This window comes from Odocoileus virginianus, chromosome 22 (assembly GCF_023699985.2).
Source record: "Odocoileus virginianus isolate 20LAN1187 ecotype Illinois chromosome 22, Ovbor_1.2, whole genome shotgun sequence".
NCBI classification, from domain to species: domain Eukaryota; kingdom Metazoa; phylum Chordata; class Mammalia; order Artiodactyla; family Cervidae; genus Odocoileus; species Odocoileus virginianus.
The window spans coordinates 25,150,669-25,170,461 of record NC_069695.1 but is presented as its reverse complement, the minus strand read 5'-3'; the positions used below and the strand labels follow the sequence as shown (position 1 = coordinate 25,170,461).

General features: G+C 42.6%; 1 protein-coding gene across 4 annotated transcripts in view; it reads right to left on the bottom strand.

The window, feature by feature from the left end:
• The window catches only part of LAMA3 (laminin subunit alpha 3), a 246,512-nt gene that overhangs the window by 128,373 nt on the left and 98,346 nt on the right, over positions 1 to 19,793 (bottom strand). For 3 of the 4 annotated variants that reach the window (XM_070452750.1, XM_070452751.1, XM_070452752.1), the window contains 9 exons: positions 19,344 to 19,443; positions 18,577 to 18,629; positions 18,010 to 18,115; positions 17,133 to 17,232; positions 13,804 to 13,960; positions 9,715 to 9,847; positions 7,456 to 7,598; positions 3,256 to 3,353; positions 2,599 to 2,752 (listed from right to left, as the gene is read on the bottom strand). In XM_070452750.1, coding sequence (XP_070308851.1) covers positions 2,599 to 2,752; positions 3,256 to 3,353; positions 7,456 to 7,598; positions 9,715 to 9,847; positions 13,804 to 13,960; positions 17,133 to 17,232; positions 18,010 to 18,115; positions 18,577 to 18,629; positions 19,344 to 19,443 — 1,044 coding nt within the window. Of the gene's footprint in view, positions 1 to 2,598; positions 2,753 to 3,255; positions 3,354 to 7,455; positions 7,599 to 9,714; positions 9,848 to 13,803; positions 13,961 to 17,132; positions 17,233 to 18,009; positions 18,116 to 18,576; positions 18,630 to 19,343; positions 19,444 to 19,793 lie in introns of those variants that run through there. The other variant, XM_070452753.1, reaches the window with a different exon arrangement.

Sequence of the window (19,793 nt, the reverse complement as noted above, 5' to 3'; positions counted from 1 at the left end):
CCTGGGAAATTCCACGGACAGAGGCACCTGGTGAACTACAATCCATGGGGTCCCAAAGAGTCCAACTCTAGTTGGACTAAACAACAACAAACTCTGTTAGTCTCTGACTTTTAGCACCATGATCGTAATGTTTTATTAATGCTGTGCAAAAGAGCTTTCTGTGATGGCAAAATATTCTGTAATGTGTGCTGTCCAATACAGTGGGCACTAGACATATACGATTACTGAGAGCTTGAAATGTGGTTAGTGCAACTGAAGAACTGAATTTTTAGCTTTACTTAAGTTTCATTAATTAAAATATATACAGCCACATGGAGCTAGTGGCTACTGAATCAGACAGCGTAAGTCTCTAGGCCTTCAGATAAAACAGTAAAAAATGATTTTTAAATAAAACTGGATAGCCTAGGGCTGAGTTGCATGCATCATGCAAATAGAACAGCTCAGAGCTATGGCTCCAGGCTAAGTCAGACACAGGAACAGCTCCTGATGAATCATCAGCATTACTTCCTGGACATCAGCCCTTCCCAACGGTATCTCCCTGCTATGTGGGGTACACACACACACACACACACACATATTTGTGGATGTGTATGCATGTATGTGCATCTGTATACACACATAGCAGGGGTAGGGAGAGAGACAGTGGACTGAAGATTAGAATGGAGAGGAAGTAAGATCATTTTGCTTTTCCTTATGCATATTTTTCTTTTAAATTAATTTTTATTGAAGTATATTTCCTTTACAATGTTATGATAGTTTCTACTCTACAGCAAAGTAAATCAGCTATCCCTATACATATATCCAATACTTTGGCCATCTGATGTGAAGAGCTGACTCACTAGAAAAGACCCATATACTGGGAAAGATCGAAGGCAGGAGGAGAAGGGGATGACAGAGAAGGAGATGGTTGGATGGCATCACCGACTCAATAGATATGAGCTTGAGCAAGCTCCAGAAGACAGTGAAGGACAGGGAAGCCTGGAGTGCTGCAGTCCATGGGGTTGCAAAAAGTCAGGCATGACTGAGCAACTGAACAACAAATACATACATCCTCTGTTTTTTGGATTTCTCTCCATTTAGGCCATCACAGAGCACTGAGTAGGGTTCCCTGAGGTATACAATAGGCTCTCACTAGTTATCTATTCTATGTTGTTGTTGTTTAGTCGCTCAGTCTTGTCCGACTCTTTTGTGACCCATGGACTGTAGCCCGCCAGGCTCCTCTATTCATGGGACTGCCCAGGCAAGAATACTGGAGTGGGTTGCCATTTCCTTTTCCAAGAGATCTTCCCACCCAGAGATCAAACCTGAGTCTCCTGCATTGCAGGTGGATTCTTTACTGCTAAGCGATTGGGGATGTAATTATGTCAATCCTAATCTCCCAATTCATCTCATCCCTAACCCCCTTTCCCCTCTTGGTTCCATAAAATTGTTCTCCATGTCTGTGTCTCTTTCTGTTTTGTAAATATGATCCTCTGTACCATTTTTACAGATTCCATATATATTCATGCATATTGTTTTTCTTATATAACAAGTAGAAAGGAGAAGAAGGCAGCAGAGGATGAGATGGTTAGATAGCATCACCGACTCGATGGAAATGAACTTGAGCAAACTCCAGGAGAGAGAGGGGAGACAGGGAAGCCTGGCATGATTCAGTCCGTGAGGTCACAAAGAGTTGGACACGACTTAGTGACTGAACAACAACATACTTTTTTGGTAAAAATAATAGTTGTAAAATAAAAACTCAAATAAAGACTAAACTTAAGAAATACCATTAAACTCCTACAGCTTTCTACCTTGAAAATGTTAGGAATGTAGTTTACAAAAAGATACACATCTAAATGGTGAGTGAGAATATTGCATATATTTTCATTTCACGGATTTAATCCCCCAGATGAACGTTTTCCTCAAGGGTACAAAACAGAGAACACTGTAAAAAGGAAGGAATGGGAACATTGTAGAGAAAGGTTTTGTTTGTGTGTGTGTGTCTTCATTTTGAAGTAATGAGTTCTTATTGTTGATACACAGTACTTCTAACTCAAATCTTAAAACTGTACAGTCTTAAATTGTTTTGAGGCTCAAAGAACTCCTGGAAGAAAAGCAATGCCAAGACCTGTAGTAACCTGTCCTCTGAGCCAGGAAGGAGGTGCCTTTGGGTGTAGCAGTTCCAGAATCTGAGCTCAAGGAATTCAGCTGCTAGAAATCGTCTAGCCGGAGGGGATGAGCAGCCAGTGAGCGTTGTATCCTTTTAGGGTGAGCTGTGTGATTTCTGGAGGCTTTGTAGAGACATCATGCCCTGAATCAGGACGAACATGATGCCCCCTTGTAAGTTCAAAGAATCAAAAGGAAAGAATTCTGAGGTTTCTCACATTGCCTGCCATGTGCAGAAAGTGCTGGAAGACTAGCCCTCCCACGGCTCAGCGTGGTGGACTGCCCAATCCCAGCCTGAACCAGAGAACTCAGCACAGCTTTAATTAACACGTCTGGGGAAGTCTTCCAGATTTACCTGAATATGAGACGCAATTGTGGCCAAGGGTTTTCAGCAGAAGGACAGGGAGGTGGTAAAATATCTGATGGAAAAACAAAAAAAGGCTGCCTCACCTCTCTTCCACTGAGGTCCGCCATGACTGGGTGTGCGGGGGTGGGCTGCCTCACTGCCAAGGGTCTCGGCTCCCCATCAAGCAGGAAGTGTCTGGCTTCGCAAGCCAGGGCACAGGGGAATCGGGTTACTGGCAAATGCTGGTAAAGCAAACAACTTCAACAACAACAACAAAATACAACAGTTACAACTGAGAACATAACACAAAGGATCAAAGTTCATTCCCCAGGACTTCTATCCATCCCATGCATTCATTCATTCACTCATCACTCTTCAACAAACTCTTACTAAGTGCTTACTACAGGAACTGTGTGATAAATTTTCATCTGCATGAGGAATGGGAAAAGCAGTGGTCCACAAACGCAGATTCGTTGTAAGCTCTTCCCCTCACTAGATGCATGACCCTGAGCGTATTACTTAGGCATGCATCGCCACTTCCTAATGTAAGAGGGTGAGAGTCACTCTGAAGCCCTAGCTACGGGATACAAAGTGGTTTGTGAGTCTTACATGAAACACAGTCACTCCCACAGAGAAAAGCCACGATTAAGTCATTAACCAGAGCATCCTGTGCAGTCATGATCCTAAGGGCTATTGAGAATCCTTGAACCCAAGGCTCCTGAGTTAGAGGACCCGGTGATGCACCTGCTACCCATACTAACTTCTCCTGGGGATGGCCCACATCAGCACACGGCTCCGTGACTGGCAGCTGCAGCGAGGGGGCCTCATAGTAGTCCCTGGGGAGTAGCACCAGGTAGTCCTAGGAGATAAAGATCAAAACAATGAATACTCATTAGGAGGGCAGCCCTAGGTTAGTGTTAATGATAAAATAGCTGCACATACTAGCTAAATGAATAATTATGAGGTGAAACACTCTAGTTAAATTCTCCATATCAACTGCTTTTTCTTTCTGCCCCCTGACTCATCAGAACACAAGAAGCAACCTATGGCGGCTCAGACGGTAAAGAATCTGCCTGCAATGTGGGAGACCCAGGTTCAATCCCTGGGTCAAGAAGATCCCCTGGAGAAAGGAATGGCTACCTATTTCAGTATTCATGTTTAGAGAATTCCATGGACAGAGGAGCCTGGCAGGCTACAGTCCATGGGGTCACAAAGAGTCAGACAAAACTGAGTGACTAACATTTTCACTTCTTAATCATCAGAGATAAGCGTTTCAGGCAGACATTTTTATTTTCAAAGTTCAGGGAAGTTTTACCGGTTCTTCTGGGTTGTTAATAAACTCAGAACTAAAGATAATAATAAACTGTCCATTGAAAAGATATTCTTTTGACATGCTGGTTGCCTTCATCCCTATAGGATCTAGAGTTGTAGACAATGTATTCTGGCTTTTTATTCCTCCAGCAGGAGCGACGCTCTCCTGGCTTCATGTAAAAAGTGATGTTTTGTGATCCTGGTGAATCATAGCCTGAACCTGGCCCACTGCCTGTCCTGGGACCAGAGAGGAAGAACATGTTCCACTGAGGATGCCAAGTGGAGCCCACGGTGGGGATTCAGAGAAGCAGCTCTTCAGAAAAGGGCAGAGGCTGGACTTCTGCCATCCTAGCATCCCTGCCTATCTGCCCAGGGAAGGAGGGGGAATGTTTGTCACAACGGTGAGAGACTCGTATACTGGCCATAAGGTTTTTCTCTCTTCACAGCCCTCAATTTGTCTATAACATTGAAGAAGAGAATGTGTGGGAAAGAAAAAGTAGAAAAAGTAGGGGCTCAGTGGTCTTAATACCTGAGTAGGTTTTAATGAAATTTTTTAAAAGTTTTGATTGAAGTATAGTTAATTTACAATGTTGTGTTAGTTTCTGGTGTACAGCAAAGTGATTCGGTTATATACATGTATTTTCTATTATGATTTATTATAGGATATAGTTCCCCATACTATACAGTAGGATCTGATTATCTATTTTATACACTGTAGCTTGTATCTGCTAATCTTAACTCCTAATTTATCCCCCCCTCCTCCCTTCCCTTTTTGGTGACCATAAGTTTGTTTTCAATGTCTATGAGTTTGTTTTTATTTTGTAAACAAGTTTATACACATCATATTTTAAATTTCACATATAGGTGATACCATACAGTACTTGTCTTTCTCTTTTGACTTACTTCACTTAGTATGATAATCTCTAGGTCCATCCACAGAGAAGGCAATGGCACCCCACTCCAGTACTCTTTTGCCTGGAAAATTCCATGGACGGAGGAGCCTGGTAGGTTTCAGTCCATGGGGTCGCCAAGAGTCGGACATGACTGAGCGACTTCACTTTCACTTTTCATTTTTGTGCATTGGAGAAGGAAATGGCAACCCACTCCAGTGTTCTTTCCTGGAGAACCCCAGGGACGGGGGAGCCTGGTGGGCTGCTGTCTATGTGGTCGCACAGAATCAGACACGACTGAAGCGACTTAGCAGCAGCAGCAGCAAGTCCATCCATGTTGCTGAAAATGGCATTATTTCATTCTTTTCACGGCTAAATATCCCATTGTAGAGAATGAAACGGCAACTCACTCCAGCATTCTTGCCTAGAGAATCCTGTGGACAGAGGAGCCTGGTGGGCTGCTGTCCATAGGGTCACACAGAGTCAGACATGATTGAAGCGACTTAGCATGCATGCATTGGAGAAGGAAATGGCAACCTACTTCAGTATTCTTGCCTGGAGAATCCCAGGGACAGGGGAGCCTGGTGGGCTGCCCTCTATGAGGTCGCACAGAGTTGGACACGACTGAAGTGACTTAGCAGCAGCAGTATCCCATTGTATATATATATACACCACATCTTCCTTATCTATATATCAGTCGACGGACGTTTAGGTTCCTTCCATGTGCTGGCTATTATAAATAATGCTGTTATAAAGATTTGGGTGATGTATCTTTTCAAATTAGTTTTCTTTAGATACACGCCCAAGAATGAAATTGCTGGATCATATGACTTCCCTGATAGCTCAGTTGGTAAAGAATCTGCCTGCAATGCAGGAGACCTGGGTTCAGTCCCTGGGATCCCCTGGAGAAGATCCCCTGGAGAAGGGAAAGACTACCCACTCCAGTATTCTGGCCTGGAGAATTTCATGGACAATATAGTCCAAGGGGTCTATATGACTGAGAGATTTTCACTTTCACAGCAACTCTATTTTTAGTTTTTTAAGGACTCTCCATACTGTTTTCCATAGTGGGTGCACCAATTTACATCCCCACCAACAGTGTAGGAGGCTTCCCTTTTCTCCACACTCTCTCCAGCAATTATTATTTGTAAAATTTTTAATGATGGCCATGCTGACCTGTGTGAGGTGATACCTTGTTATAGTTTTGATTTGCATTTCTCCAATACTAATTTTTAAATGGTTTTTGCTCTATTAATAAGCTCCCTTTGGTAAGCACTGTATTTCCCCATTACTTTATGGTCCCACAGATTCTAAAACAGTAAAGTTTGATAGTGCGAGCTCAATAAAATATTTCTAGAGAAAATGAGATCATAATATGGAAGCATACATATGAATTTTCGAGTCAGGCATGACTTAGCAACTGAACAACAATAACGTATGAATTATGACACAATTGCAGTGGCTGAACATCATGAAGAATCTTCCATGCCTATGTAGTAATTTTTATCATGAACTTCTTTCCATTAGTCCAGCTTTGTCCCCATTATGGAATTTTCTTCTTCATTTCTACATCTGTGAAACATCCTTAAACTTTAGTAAAGCAGCAAAGCTTTCTACTAAGAAGCACAAGAAAGGCAGGGACAGCTTAAACCTTCACATTCTGTTATAAGATCCTAGATTTGGATCTAGGATCAAGTTCCTAGGGGCAAGTTCCTTAACCCCATGCCTGCCCCATACAGTGGGGACCATGCCCGAGATCTGTTCATTTAGCCAATCAAGAGTTGAGCCAGATGGAAAAGCTTTATATTTTCCACTCTGAGCACATGAAACCAAGAACTACCAAAGACTGTTTTGAAAAGACCTTGCTATAAGCAAAAGCAGACATCAAAGCAGAGATGTGAGAAGGTAGGCTTCATCCCTGGCCTCTCTGAGAAGGCAGGCTTTATCCCTGGCCTCTGGCAATTCTATTAAAGTGCAAGGATACGGCCCTTCCCCTGGTAAAGAGTTTTTTGTCCAAGGTAATCTGGTGATGCTACACCACAGTCAAGGCAGAAGGAAGCAGGAAGCCTGTCACAGAGAGGCACTGGCTCTTTGTCTCTCCCTTCTCTTTTCACCACCAAGAACTGCACTGATTTTAGCATCTTCTCTTCCTCTAACTCCTTCGGATTCATTCTGCATGATTCCCAGAGAGGTTATCTTTTTTATCACCCTTCTGATTCATGATGAAGAATCCCAAAGTTATTTTTGAAAGGCTGGGACATAGGCTCATCAAGGTTTTGCATTTATTTTGATAATGTTAAAAGTTCATGAGTTCAATTTTCTTTTTTTTTTTTTTTTGCCTGTAAGAGACTGGCTGAAAGACTATAAAATCTATTTTGTTTCCCGTATTATTATGCCTGGGCTTCCCTGATGGCTCAGTGGTAAAGAACTGCCTGCCAATGCTGGAGATGCAGGTTCGATCCCTGGGTAGGGAAAATCCCCTGGAGAAGGGACTGGCAACCCACTCTGGTATTCTTGCCTGGGAAATCCCATGGACAGAGGAGCCTGGCTGGCTACAGTTCATGGAATCACAAAAGAGTCAGACAGGACTTAGCGACCGAACAACATATGCTGTTACGCCATGTAAGGACAAATGTCACCACAGGTTCCTATATCTAAAAGGGAATCAGCTATGATTCTTCTGTCTTCAGCTCACTGTGGTCACTATGGATGGACCATCTCTAAGCGGGGGAAGAATCACCACTCAGAACCCCCTCTTACCAGCAGGACTCCCTCCACCTTAATGCAAGCAATCCACGTCCCTGGTACAATTGAAAACGGGTCTGCAAAACCATTTCCAGGTACGGTGACAAAGGCTGGCTCCTTACTCGGCTGGAATATGATCTCTTTGCTTTGAGCAGCACCTATCAGAAATGAAAAGAATTGCTTAGGGCATTTTTTGAGCAGTCAGTGTTCTGATTTTATATATTCAACTTAAAACATTCAGTTTACATCTGAGAAATTTTCAGATGCTTTACTGATCATATGAACTGATCAGATTTACTGATCTTATCTTCAACAACAGCCATGAATTGCATATTCCTATGTATAAAACAGACTAGCAACATATTGTTAAGATATTAGCTGTGGCTATCTATGCTGCGATTGTGTCATTTTAAAATTTATTAAATATATGAAGACATGCAAACTGCTTAGAAAAATTTGTTGCACATAGTAAGTATTCAATATATTACATAGATATTAAACTATTTTTCCTTTTCTTTATATGTAGTTGAATTTTCAAAATTTCTATTGATGTGTGCTCAATCGCTCAGTCGTGTCTGACTTTCTGAGATCCCATGGACTGTAGCCCACCAGGCTCCTCTGTCCATGGGATTCTCCAGGCAGGAATACTGGAGTAGGTTGCCATGCCCTCCTCTAGGGGATGTTCCTGCCCCAAGAATCAAACCTGTGTCTCTTAAGTCTCCTGCATTGGCAGGCGGATTCTTTATCACTAGCATCACCTGGGAGGCAGCACAGGTCACTAAAGAATACACAACTGGGCTCCTGACTCAGACGTGGGGGCTTAGGAAAGGTGTCCCAAAGCACAAGAAAAAAAGCCACAGCGGATTCTGACTGTTTGAGTTAATGGAGAACAAACTGCTGATGACGCTGTCACCGGGAAGGCAGTGGGTCCGTAAGAGTTTGGGGTCTGAAGACTGGGACTTGTCCACAGAGATCAGCCGTGTGCTTAGAAAATTTACTATGCCTCTCAGCTGTTTCCTCCTCAGCCCTCTTCAGTTCTCAAAATTCTCACCATGTGAGGAAATGGATGCTGAAGTATTCTTGAAATAATAAAGCAAGCTTGCCAATTCTTCCTATTAGTTACTCTGAATCAACCTCTGGGCTTCCCAGGTGGCTCAGGGGTAAATAACTGCCTGCCAATGGAGGAAACACAGGTTCCATCCCTGGGTCGAGAAGATCCCCTGGAGAAGGAAATGGCAACCCATGCCAGTATTCTTGCCTGGAGAATTTCATGGACAGAGGAGCCTGATGGGCTAGAGTCCATGGGGTCGAAAAGAGTCGGACATGACTTAGCAACTAAACAACAGCAACAAATCAACCCCCAGCCTTACAAGCTTGACTGACACAACTTGGGAACACCATTTCTTACCCCAAGTCCCAATCTGTTGTGGATACTCAATGAAGTCGCTTAAATTTCCATCCTAAATTAGATTTCCGCTGGTACCGTTTTGTGTCCCTGTGGAATTCATACTAGTATATTCCTGGAATCTGTTTCCAGGACCAAGAGAAGCCCTCATCCCCTGTAGAACAGATGTTCAGGCCTCATCTCTGACTGTAGTGAGACTTGTCCTCTGACTGGGCCTCTCCTCTGTCCTCAGGAACCTCTCACCCCTAAATGAGATTGGCATGCTCCTCTCCACAGCCCTCTTGGGCTTCATGCTTTGCCACATTCATCCTTTTTAAAGCATTTTATTTATTTATTTATACGTTGGCCATGCCACACCGCATGTGGGATCTTAGTTCCCTGACCAGGGATTGAACCCCTGTCCCCTGCAGTGGAAGTGCAGAGTTTTAACCACTGGACCGCCAGGGAAGTCCCTACAACATTCATCTTAAAAATTCCTATCCTCACCCGTTTCTCCTTGAATTACTTGGTTTGCCTGAAACAGTGGGAGAATTTAGGGCAGGAGGCCAAGGCCTCTCAAGTAACTCCACAAAGGCGACACCCAATTTACCTGAACGAGCTATAAATTAGCTGTGGTGATGTGATAACCCATGGCATTCAGCGAGGGTACACAGGCTGTTTTACTGGTTTTTTAAATGACAGTAACAAATTTAACAGCACAACTTAAACATGCAGAACATTCAGAGACAGAAAAGGTACAAAGGACAGAGCATAAGGGTACCAATCATAAGAGTCTTCATGTTTTCTGAAGAGATCAACTTTGTGAAAATTGGAGAAAATGTTTCACTAATAAATCACTTCATCCAAAAGCAGCTTGAAAATTTACTCACCTGCCTTAGCCCAGGATGGATAAATAGTTATACGACCAGATACTGCTTCAGTCCCAGGGTTCATATATCTTAGAACAACATGAAACAAGGAGAGACTTGACTTCCCCACATTTAACATGATTCTTACTTCATTCTGAAAAATACCAAAAACCCATAAAGTATAGAAGAGACAACTGGTTAAAAGAAATGTTAGCCAAACAGTGACTTTATTCAAAAGTTTCACTACTGGGCTTCACTACACACACACACCCACACACACACACACACACACATGCACACACACATACCCACCCACCCACACACACACACGCACACACTCAAACACATACACACACATTCAAATAACACCACATGCACACCCACTCAACAAGCACCAAGTGACTAACTCTGTGAAAGATGAAAACAGGCAAGTCAGCCAATCAATTAAAATCACTTACAATTAAAGTCACAGTGAAAATACACTTCCCTCAGCAACCAAGCTCCTCTTTTGCCCTTTCAGCAATCAGGCATACAGAGCAGAAGGTTAGATGAACTAGTTTAGGAAAAGCCACAGTGACAGGGGCAACCACCACTGGCTGGGAGAAATAAAAAGACAGAAGAGAAGGAAGAGAGAGTGTATTAGAGAACACCACCAGCCGCGTCAGGAGAGACAACTCCAGAGTCTACTTCCCATACATAACACTTGAAACAGTCACAGAAAGCAGCGGAAGCTAAGGAGAGTTTGTGAAAAAGTGAGTGTTGGTCGCTCAGTCGTGTCTGACTGTTTGTGAGCCCATGGCCTGTAGCCCACCAGGCTCCTCTGTCCATGGGATGTTCCAGGCATGAATACTGAACTGAGTAGCCACACCCTTCTCCAGGGTATCTTCCAGACCCAGGGATCAAACCCAGATCCCCTGAATTGCAGACAGATTCTGGACCACCTGAGCCAGCAAGGAAGCCCAAGGAGAGGTTGTAAGATCCCAAATACATCAGTGATGAAATCTGGAGGTAACTAAAATACACCTGCTAAATAATATGGAATTTAACTCAACCCCTATCGGAGAAAAACGTGGGCTCTCTGCTGGGGACAGGGAGTTCTGCTGGTCCCAGGCCCCTGGTCCTCATACAATGCTGTGTAAGTGTTGCTGTGCCCATGACCTTGAAGGAGAGTGTAGACTACTTCAATTCCGAACCACAGATCACATGTCCAGATCTAGCTGCATCCCAAGGAAAGTTCGTGAAACACGGAAATTTCTAAATCAGTAGTTCTTTAGGCCTTTCCTCCAGCGCCTTTGGTTGAAATGAAGGGGATTTTTGTTGAATGGGACATCGATGACAGTAAAGACTGGTGCTAAGTAGAACCCCTTGCTATGGGAGAAGGGGTGGCAGCCAACCCACCCTGAGGATCACCATGGCCCTCCCAGTTTGATGGAATTCATCTTTAAGGGTTGATTCCAGGGCTTCCCTGGTGGCTCAGATGGTAAAGAATCTGCCTGCAGTGCAGGAGACCCAGGTTTGGTCCCTGGGTCAGGAAGGTCACCTGGAGAAGGGAATGGCAACACACTCCAGTATTCTTGCCTGGAGAATCCCATGGAAAGAGGAGCCTGGTGAGCTACAGTCTGTGAGGTCCCAAAGTGTCAGACACGAGTGAGGGATTAACACTTTCATTTTCACATCAAGGGTTAAGTCCACACTGGAAAATAATAATGGAAGAATGTATTAAGGGCAGAGTAAAGTAAGTGGTGATTCCAGGTAACACCACCCAAGTTCTCTGACTAAGAATACTAACAGAAAAAATCCATCATTAGAAATTCATTCCTCTGTGTTAACCAGCTATTCTTTCAAACTGCAAATACCTGGGAGGAGGTATATACCTTAACTGGGCTCTTAGTCACCCCACTCACATCCTATTATGATTCAGTGGAATTCACTGCCTTTTTCTGAACAATGGAATAAGAGTAGGGAACCAAAGAACTGCTATATTTGGGGAAAACAGAAAACAGTGACGTGTCTAAGATTGCTAGGTACTGTTAAAGAAAGGCAACCTAGATAGGGGACCTTGCCAGGCGAGTAGCAACATTAGAATCAGTGACGGCCCCTAGGGAATTGTGAGCCCATCCCTGTTTCTCTAAGAGCTGTCTGATTTTTTAAGTTATTTTATCTATCTATCTATCTTCTACCTGTCTAGTTGTTCCAGATCTTAGTTGCCGCACACAGGAACTTCAGCTGTGGCTTACAAACTCCTGGTTGCAACACACACTGACTTAACAATTATCATCAACTTGCCTCTTTATTCTCAGCTTCTCCACTAAGCAACAGCTTAAAGAGAACAACCTCAAAGAGAAATTCTGACAACAAGACTACTCAATGAAACAGAAATGTTGTTATAATGTAGTATAAATTCCAAAGGCAAACAGGCAATGTGTAAATTCCTTAATTATTCCACTGCAAAGCCAAAAAAAATGGATGCAGTAGAGAGGACTGCAGGAAGGGAGAAATATGGAAAGAAAAACGGAATAGCACTGACCACAACTCCTCCTTTATCTTAGTTTATGTTCATATAGTAATTCAGAGTTTAAAAAAATTTTTAAGTATCGGTCAAAAATCAGCAATACAGGTTTCATTAGCATTATTTGTCAACTCATTTTTATTCTCCACAAATGGCTTTAAAGAAAAAGGTCTCTCATGCTAAAATAGAGCCTAATCTCATTTGGGAAACTTCTTTTTAATTAAAAAAATTTTTTTATGCCACACCTCAAAGCATGCGGGATCTTAGTTCCCTGACCAGGGGTCGAACCCAAGCCCCCTGCAGTGGAAGTGCAGTGTCTTAACCACTGGACAGTCAGGGAAGTCCCTGGGAAACTTCTTATAAAAAGAATGGAGCTGACAGTCAACATATTAGACACAAAATAGGACATAATTTATGTTTCAGTTCAGTTCAGTTCAGTCGCTCAGTCGTGTCCGACTCTTTGCCACCCCATGAACTGCAACACGCCAGGCCTCCCTGTCTATCACTAACTCCCAGAGTTCACCCAAACTCATGTCCATTGAGTCGGTGATGCCATCCAGCCATCTCATCCTCTGTCATCCCCTTCTCCTCCTGCCTTCAATCTTTCCCAGCATCAGGGTCTTTTCAAATGAGTCAGCTCTTCGCATCAGGTGGCCAAAGTATTGGAGTTTCAGCTTTAACATCAGTCCTTCAAATGAACACCCAGGACTGATCTCCTTTAGGATGGACTGGTTGGATCTCCTTGCAGTCCAAGGGACTCTCAAGAGTCTTCTCCAACACCACAGTTCAAAAGCACCAATTCTTCTGCACTCAGCTTTCTTTATAGTCCAACTCTCACATCCATACATGACTACTGGAAAAACCATAGCCTTGACTAGGTGGACCTTTGTTGACAAAGTAATGTCTCTACTTTTTAACATGCTGTCTAGGTTGGTCATAACTTTCCTTCCAAGGAGTAAGCGTCTTTTAATTTCATGGCTACAATCACCATCTGCAGTGATTTTGGAGCCCCAAAAAATAAAGTCAGCCACTGTTTCCACTGTTTCCTCATCTATTTGCCATGAGTAATTTATGTTTAGTATAACCTAAATTTATATAGTCAGAATAAAGAGGGGCAGGTTTGTGAAAATTTCTTTGCTTTAAAGGATTATCTCCTCATACATTGCTTATTTTGTACATTGCTTATTTTTATTTGACGATTTTGTGTTTTTTTAAGTGCTGGAGAAAACCTTTCTCACTTGTGGCTTTTCGCTTACCTTTGTATGTGCTATAAACTTTTTAGACAATAGTCTGTGTTACTTTTAAGAATTATTTTTATTATGTTGAAATTTATTTTTTTTTAAAGTCTCCAGGGATAAACACCATCTTTAATTGCTTCATTTTCTGATTTGGTGACCAAATTAAAGTAACAGTAAGCTGTGAAATTGATATATACGCTTAATATAAAATCCAACCTTAGCCCTAGCCCCATCCATACTCCAAAGAACAAGAATCCTGGAGTCAGTTTTGGGGAGAGCGCACCTTCTGGGGGACCCGCTGAGAGGGCTGTGGGTGAACGTCTGGGCGGCTCTGCCCTGAGGCTGGTCCCCTTGGCTGCTTACCTGCACCGGAGTCATCTGAGCATACCCCCTCCAGCTAAACTCTGGAAACTCCAGGGGATCAAATCCAAACCGCAGTGCTCTTCCACTGGGTGTAGTGCCGTCTTCAATCTCGTACCTCATGTGATGCAAATCCGGGAAATAGTAGTTGTTTTCAGGCCTTTTATAAATAAAAAGTAAACGAGCATACAGTGAACTGAGGTTCATTGATAACCCAAATATCCTTTAATCCCAGTAGGTGGCACTAAAAGAACTCCCCATAATTAACAGAACACATTCAATATGGACGAGGGAGAGAGGCCCCCTGCTTTTCCTCTAAATCATTGCTTTAACTCACGTAAACATTCACAAAAAATACATCCAGCTCCTACTGATGCCAGTTAGAGAAAATAACTAAGAACAACCCAGTGACGGCATCCTCTGAAATGTTCTAAATGGTTACCAACCATTTAGCAAAGTCAAACTGGGTTATTTGCTATAAATCCATTCATTTATATACTCATATTCACTGATTACATAAATATTAATGACTTTGCCAAGCACTGTTGCTAAGCAGCACAGATATAATGGTGAACACGGCCGTGAAATTTACCGTGAATACATATTACTTTATGACAAATACTTTCCTAAGCTAAGTTTATAAGCTAAATACATTTTCTCTACATACACATATATGTTTTGATCATTAGAATGACTTTTCTATGCCTTGTCTTCTCTTATTGTACACCTGTAAATGGACTCAGGAGTCCAATATTGGTAACCACAGAGAAGGATCAAAATTAGTCTAATGCAGGACTTCCCTGGTAGTCCAGTGGTTAAGACGCCACACTTCGATTGCAGGGGGTACAGGTGCCACCCCTGATTGAGGAACGAAGGTGACATTCTATATTCAAACAACTTTCAGTCCTTCAGAATGGTAGGATTCTGGTAGGATTTTGACAATCCAGTCCCAAGCTAATATGTGCTGATGGATTTAAAGCCATAAAGACCAATTAGTCAAGGAAAAGAAAAGGCCTGCTCCTATACTGCAAGTAGAATTAGGAGTGCTTACAATTTTTCTGGAGCTAAAAATGTTCATTCTCATTGACCTAGTAATTCTACTTTGGGGAATATTTTCTAAAGAATGATTTTATAGGGTCAAAAATTAACATAAAAGAATGTCTATAATGTGAAAAACTTGGAAACAATACAAATGTACAATTATGAAATAATTAAATTTTAAAATATTATGCAACAATATTTTAACACTACTTAATTAACGGATAATGTTCATGATATCATGTGAAGATATTGATATAAATTACATAAACAAATTCAATACTAATTTTTATTCATAGACAAAGCCCAGAAAATATACAAAAAAATATTAAAAGGGGTTTATCTCTGGGTGGTAGAATGAAGACTTCCTTTTCCCTTTTTACTTTCACGTACTCCTTAAAATTTTACAATGAATACATATTACATTATCACAAAAACTTTAGAAAACAAAGTAAATGTGAATGCTTTCTAAAGTTTTGTAGGGAAAACTAAAAATGCAAATTATAAACAAACATTTGGAGGAACTGAGGGCAAAAAGATGCAAGATTTATCAACCTGGAAGAAAGGTGGTGTGGCATCTACATTTCTGGTTTGCTAACCTTTTATTTCAGTATTATTCACTACTAAATTAAAGGACAATTTAAATCCCATGTGTATATATGTGGAGCTTCCCAGGTGGCGATAGTGGTAAAGGACACGCCTGCCAATGTGGGAGACATAAGAGAGGTGGGTTCCATCTGTCCATCAAGAAGATTCCCTGGAGGAGGACATGGCAACCCACTCCAGTATTCTTGCCTGGAGAATTCCATGGACAGAGGAGACTGGTGGGTTAGAGACCATGGGGTTGGAAAGAGTCAGACACAAATGAAGCGACTTAACACAACACAACCCATGTATATATGTATTGACTGTAATGTCAGTATTTTGACCTCAGGATAATTTGGGTAATTTATTCTGATGCATTACTTCAACTTCCAAATTAGCCAATCACCTACACAGCGGGAAGGAGAAAAAAAAACTCATGCTGGTTAAACAGGGGGAAAGCTCGCTTTATCAACAGGAGGGAGGAAAGAGGCAAAGCACGGGTGGAAAATGTTTCTGAGCCAATTCACAAAGTTCCTCTGTTTCACCGTGAGCCTCGTTGGTCTACAGGAAGACAAAACTACAGATGTGCCTGTCTCCACACTCATTTTATTATGAACCCCTGTGACCATCATTTATTTAGAAAGGATAGGAGAAAGCACAGCTGAGCAGCTCTGAGCCTGAGACCTCAAATGCTGGGAACATCAAGGTAAAGGAGAGATGTTCCATTTTGTCAATAAATAAGGTGGTTCACTTGACTACATTAAAGATCTCTTTATTAACCTGGTGACAAGGTAGAAACAGTGAAGATGAGATTTAGAAGACACTGCATGTCACAAGACTTTCAGCAACTCATTCAAAGTCGGCATATTAAAAATTAGATTTTTCCTCCCTCCATGGAGGGACACTTACGGATGGATCACGGTTTCAGATAAATATAGAAACTGCTAAACAATCGGGACAGAGGCTGAGTGTGCCATAACCGCTGCAGTCCCCCTGGGACCTCAGTTTCCACTTGGCTCCCTTGCTCCTTCTGTTCATTGTGATTTGCTTCTGCATGAGACAGGGGACTTCCTCTCATTCCTAAAACTGTCTTACCACCCCCAGCACCCAAGCCCCACAGTCATGGGTCCTGAAAAAGAAGCAGAAGATGCAACTGCCAGGCTCCTCCAGGCTGGGAGCTCACATGGATGTTCAGCCATGAGAACCCACCTCCTGCCTCCAGCCCAAGACTTGCCCAGCTGGCTTTCTGCCCCTCTGGGAACTGTCCAGTGAGGATACTCTGCGATCTGCAAAGTGGAATCATTTTAGGGCAACTTTGTACCTCCTGCTTTTTTTTAGAAAAAAGATTGCTTTTTGATGTAGACCTTTCTTAAAGTCTTTACTGGATTTGCTACAACATTGCTTCTGTTTTATGCTTTGGTTTTTTTTGGCTGTGAGGCATGTGGGACCTTAGGTCCCTGACCAGGGATCGAGCCCAGACCCCCTGCTTTGGAAGGCGAAGTCGTAACCACTGGACCACCAGGGAAGTCTCTACCTCCTGCTTTAATTGGACTCACAGATGAGTGTCTAGACTGCAAAGGACAGCACAGCTTCACTTCCTGCTCTCTCACCGTGGGACCCCTCTACTCTCCCCAGGACCGTCGGCACAGACAGGACTCTGAGGAAACCTTCACAACATCAGAACACAAAGGCATCCCCTGAGGACTCACCGCTGGCAGGCCTTCCCCACGACATGCTCTCGGCACTGGCAGACTCCGGAGGGCCCGCTGCATACAGGGGAGACGGCTCCACCGATGTCACACCGACACCCTGAGAGTTGGGAAACGGCCGGGGTCACCCATCACAGCGTCTCCAGGCTGGAGGCCTTCCCTCCCTCCATGAGGAGTGGAAACCAGGAAGCCCAAGTTGCCTTCTTTCCCAGGACGCATCTTATATCCAGGAGGTATTTGAAATTTGTAGGAAAATCCCAGAGAAAGATGGCACGGTGCCCCCACTCTCCCCCGGCCCAAAAGTCCACCTGAAACTCGGAGATGCACTGGTAGGCCACTTCCAACTCTGCTGTACCACGTAAGGTGACAGCAGCCTGGGAGCGAAACATGATTCACAACACAGTATGTTGTAAACAGTAGGTGCTAAGCAGAAGCTGCTTGAAAGATATCAGAGTGGCCTTGTGGGGCGACCACTCCTGCAGTTGTATTATTTAACGTGGTATTATCTTGTGTGAACTTTTTTAATATTTCAAATTTATCTTTAAAATGACTAAGTCGTTATCTGCATTTAAATTTATCTCTAAAATGACTAAGTCTTGATGTTACTTACATCTCCCCCAGGGCTCCCCTGCACCCCAATTATGATTTTTTATAATTGACCCAACAGTATGCTGATAGAAGACAAGGGGAAGCGGCTCTGGCTGAAATTTACTACTCGTCTTAAGGGGAATTTTGGCCAATTTCCCTAGACAGAACTTTTCAGTCCCATTCTATCAGAAAGTCAGCAAGAAAGCAGTGAACTTGGAAGCAAGGTTACTCTGACAGTCTTTGCCTATCAACATTTTTGCCTTACACAGGAACCCCTGGGAGAAATTACCTTGACACCCAAAGTAATTGCTCTTTTCCAAAGCAAAATATCCATCTTCGCATGTGTCACAGGAATCGCCACCAACATGGGATTTACAATGACAGTCACCATCTAACTGCAGAACAATGAGCAGATGACAAAATTTGGTGAGATTACAGAATTTGCTGGGCTTCCCTGGTGGCTCAGATGATAAAGAATCCGCCTGCAATGCAGGAGACCCAGGTTCAATTCCTGGGTCAAGAAGATCCCGTGGAGAAGGGAATGGCAACCCACTCCAGTATTCTTGCCTGGAAAACCCCATGGACAAAGGAGCCTGGCGGGCTACAATCCATGGGGTAGCAAAGAGCTGGACACAACTGAGCCACTTTCACTACTTTTTCACAGAATTTGCTAATCTTCAAGATTTCAAACTGGCTTGTTTTGTCCTATGAAGCAGGGTAGCCGGGATTTGAAAACTCCCATGAAGATGGCCACATGCTATACAATTACAGAGGTACTAACCCCCTCTTGCATAAATCCCACAATTAACTGTTACTATATTCTACCAGCATCCCAGGAAAAACTGGTCCACGTTACCTGCCCACACTCTGCAATTCCGCTCATGGTTCCCGCCACGTGGCATCGGCATTCTGGGAAGAGAAGAAAGCATTCTTGGCCACGGTTACAGAAAGGCCAGTTCCACCTCTAGGTACAGGACACGCTAGTAATAATATAGGTGCCATCACTTTCCAGCATGCTCCAACAGAATTCCAGTTTGCATCCATCAGGCCTAAAACTGGATTGCTTCCTGGGCTCAGCAGAACCCAACAACTGGATCAATATCATCTACCTACAAGAAGTACTGGTTCATTTATGACCACTCATAAATGACAAAAGCTGCACCGTCACGGGATTTCTAATTGATTCTAAGGTCGAGGTTATTACTGATATGCTTACATGAAAATATACCCTATTGAAAAATATTCACTCCACTGAGCTATCTTTAGCTTGGTGTTTTTCAGTTCTATCCTGGCTTCCAACTAAACATAAAATGAAAATAAAGTGAAACCGGAAAGTGTGGATTATAAAAACAAGGCGGAAAAACCATTTATCAAGCAGCTGCCATGACAAACAACATGATACATATGGAAACAGGATATAAATCCCTTGCTGAGATTTCAAAAATGATAGAAGTTCTGCCAAAAGTCAGGGGGAGGGGGTGAGACATCAAAACATTTATACAGAATTTCAAACAAACTGAATGGATTAAATCAGTAGCTCTTTTGTGAGTTGAGTCACTGAGGTAGAGAAAATTAAGAGGAAGTTACAATATATTAAAAAACACTGAACACAGGAAACCTTACCTGAACATCCATCAGGGTTTTCTTTGGCCAGATTCCAATATAATGGTTTGCAGATGCTACACGAAGGACTTTCAACATGAAGCTTGCATTGGCAATGGCCCTTTAAAAGAAAAGTCATCATCTGACATCTTAGAATGAAGAGGTTCCCAAACAAGCATTCTGAGAAAAGCTGGTCACAGAAATGTATTTTGGTCATGAAAAGTAAATGAAGTATATTCGGGCAGAGTGAAAGTACTGGGTTGATTTTAACAATCTGCTAATTGCTTTTGTTTTACTATTTACTTATTTGTTATACACAGAATCCATATATGTGCTTAAAATTGGAAAGTTCAGAATAAGAAAAAATTTTAATGATTCTTATTTACAACACTGTCGTTATCTGTGGATTCTCTTACACTGTGGATATAAATCTAAACGGAAAATATCTGAACATTTAACTTGCTGAGATTC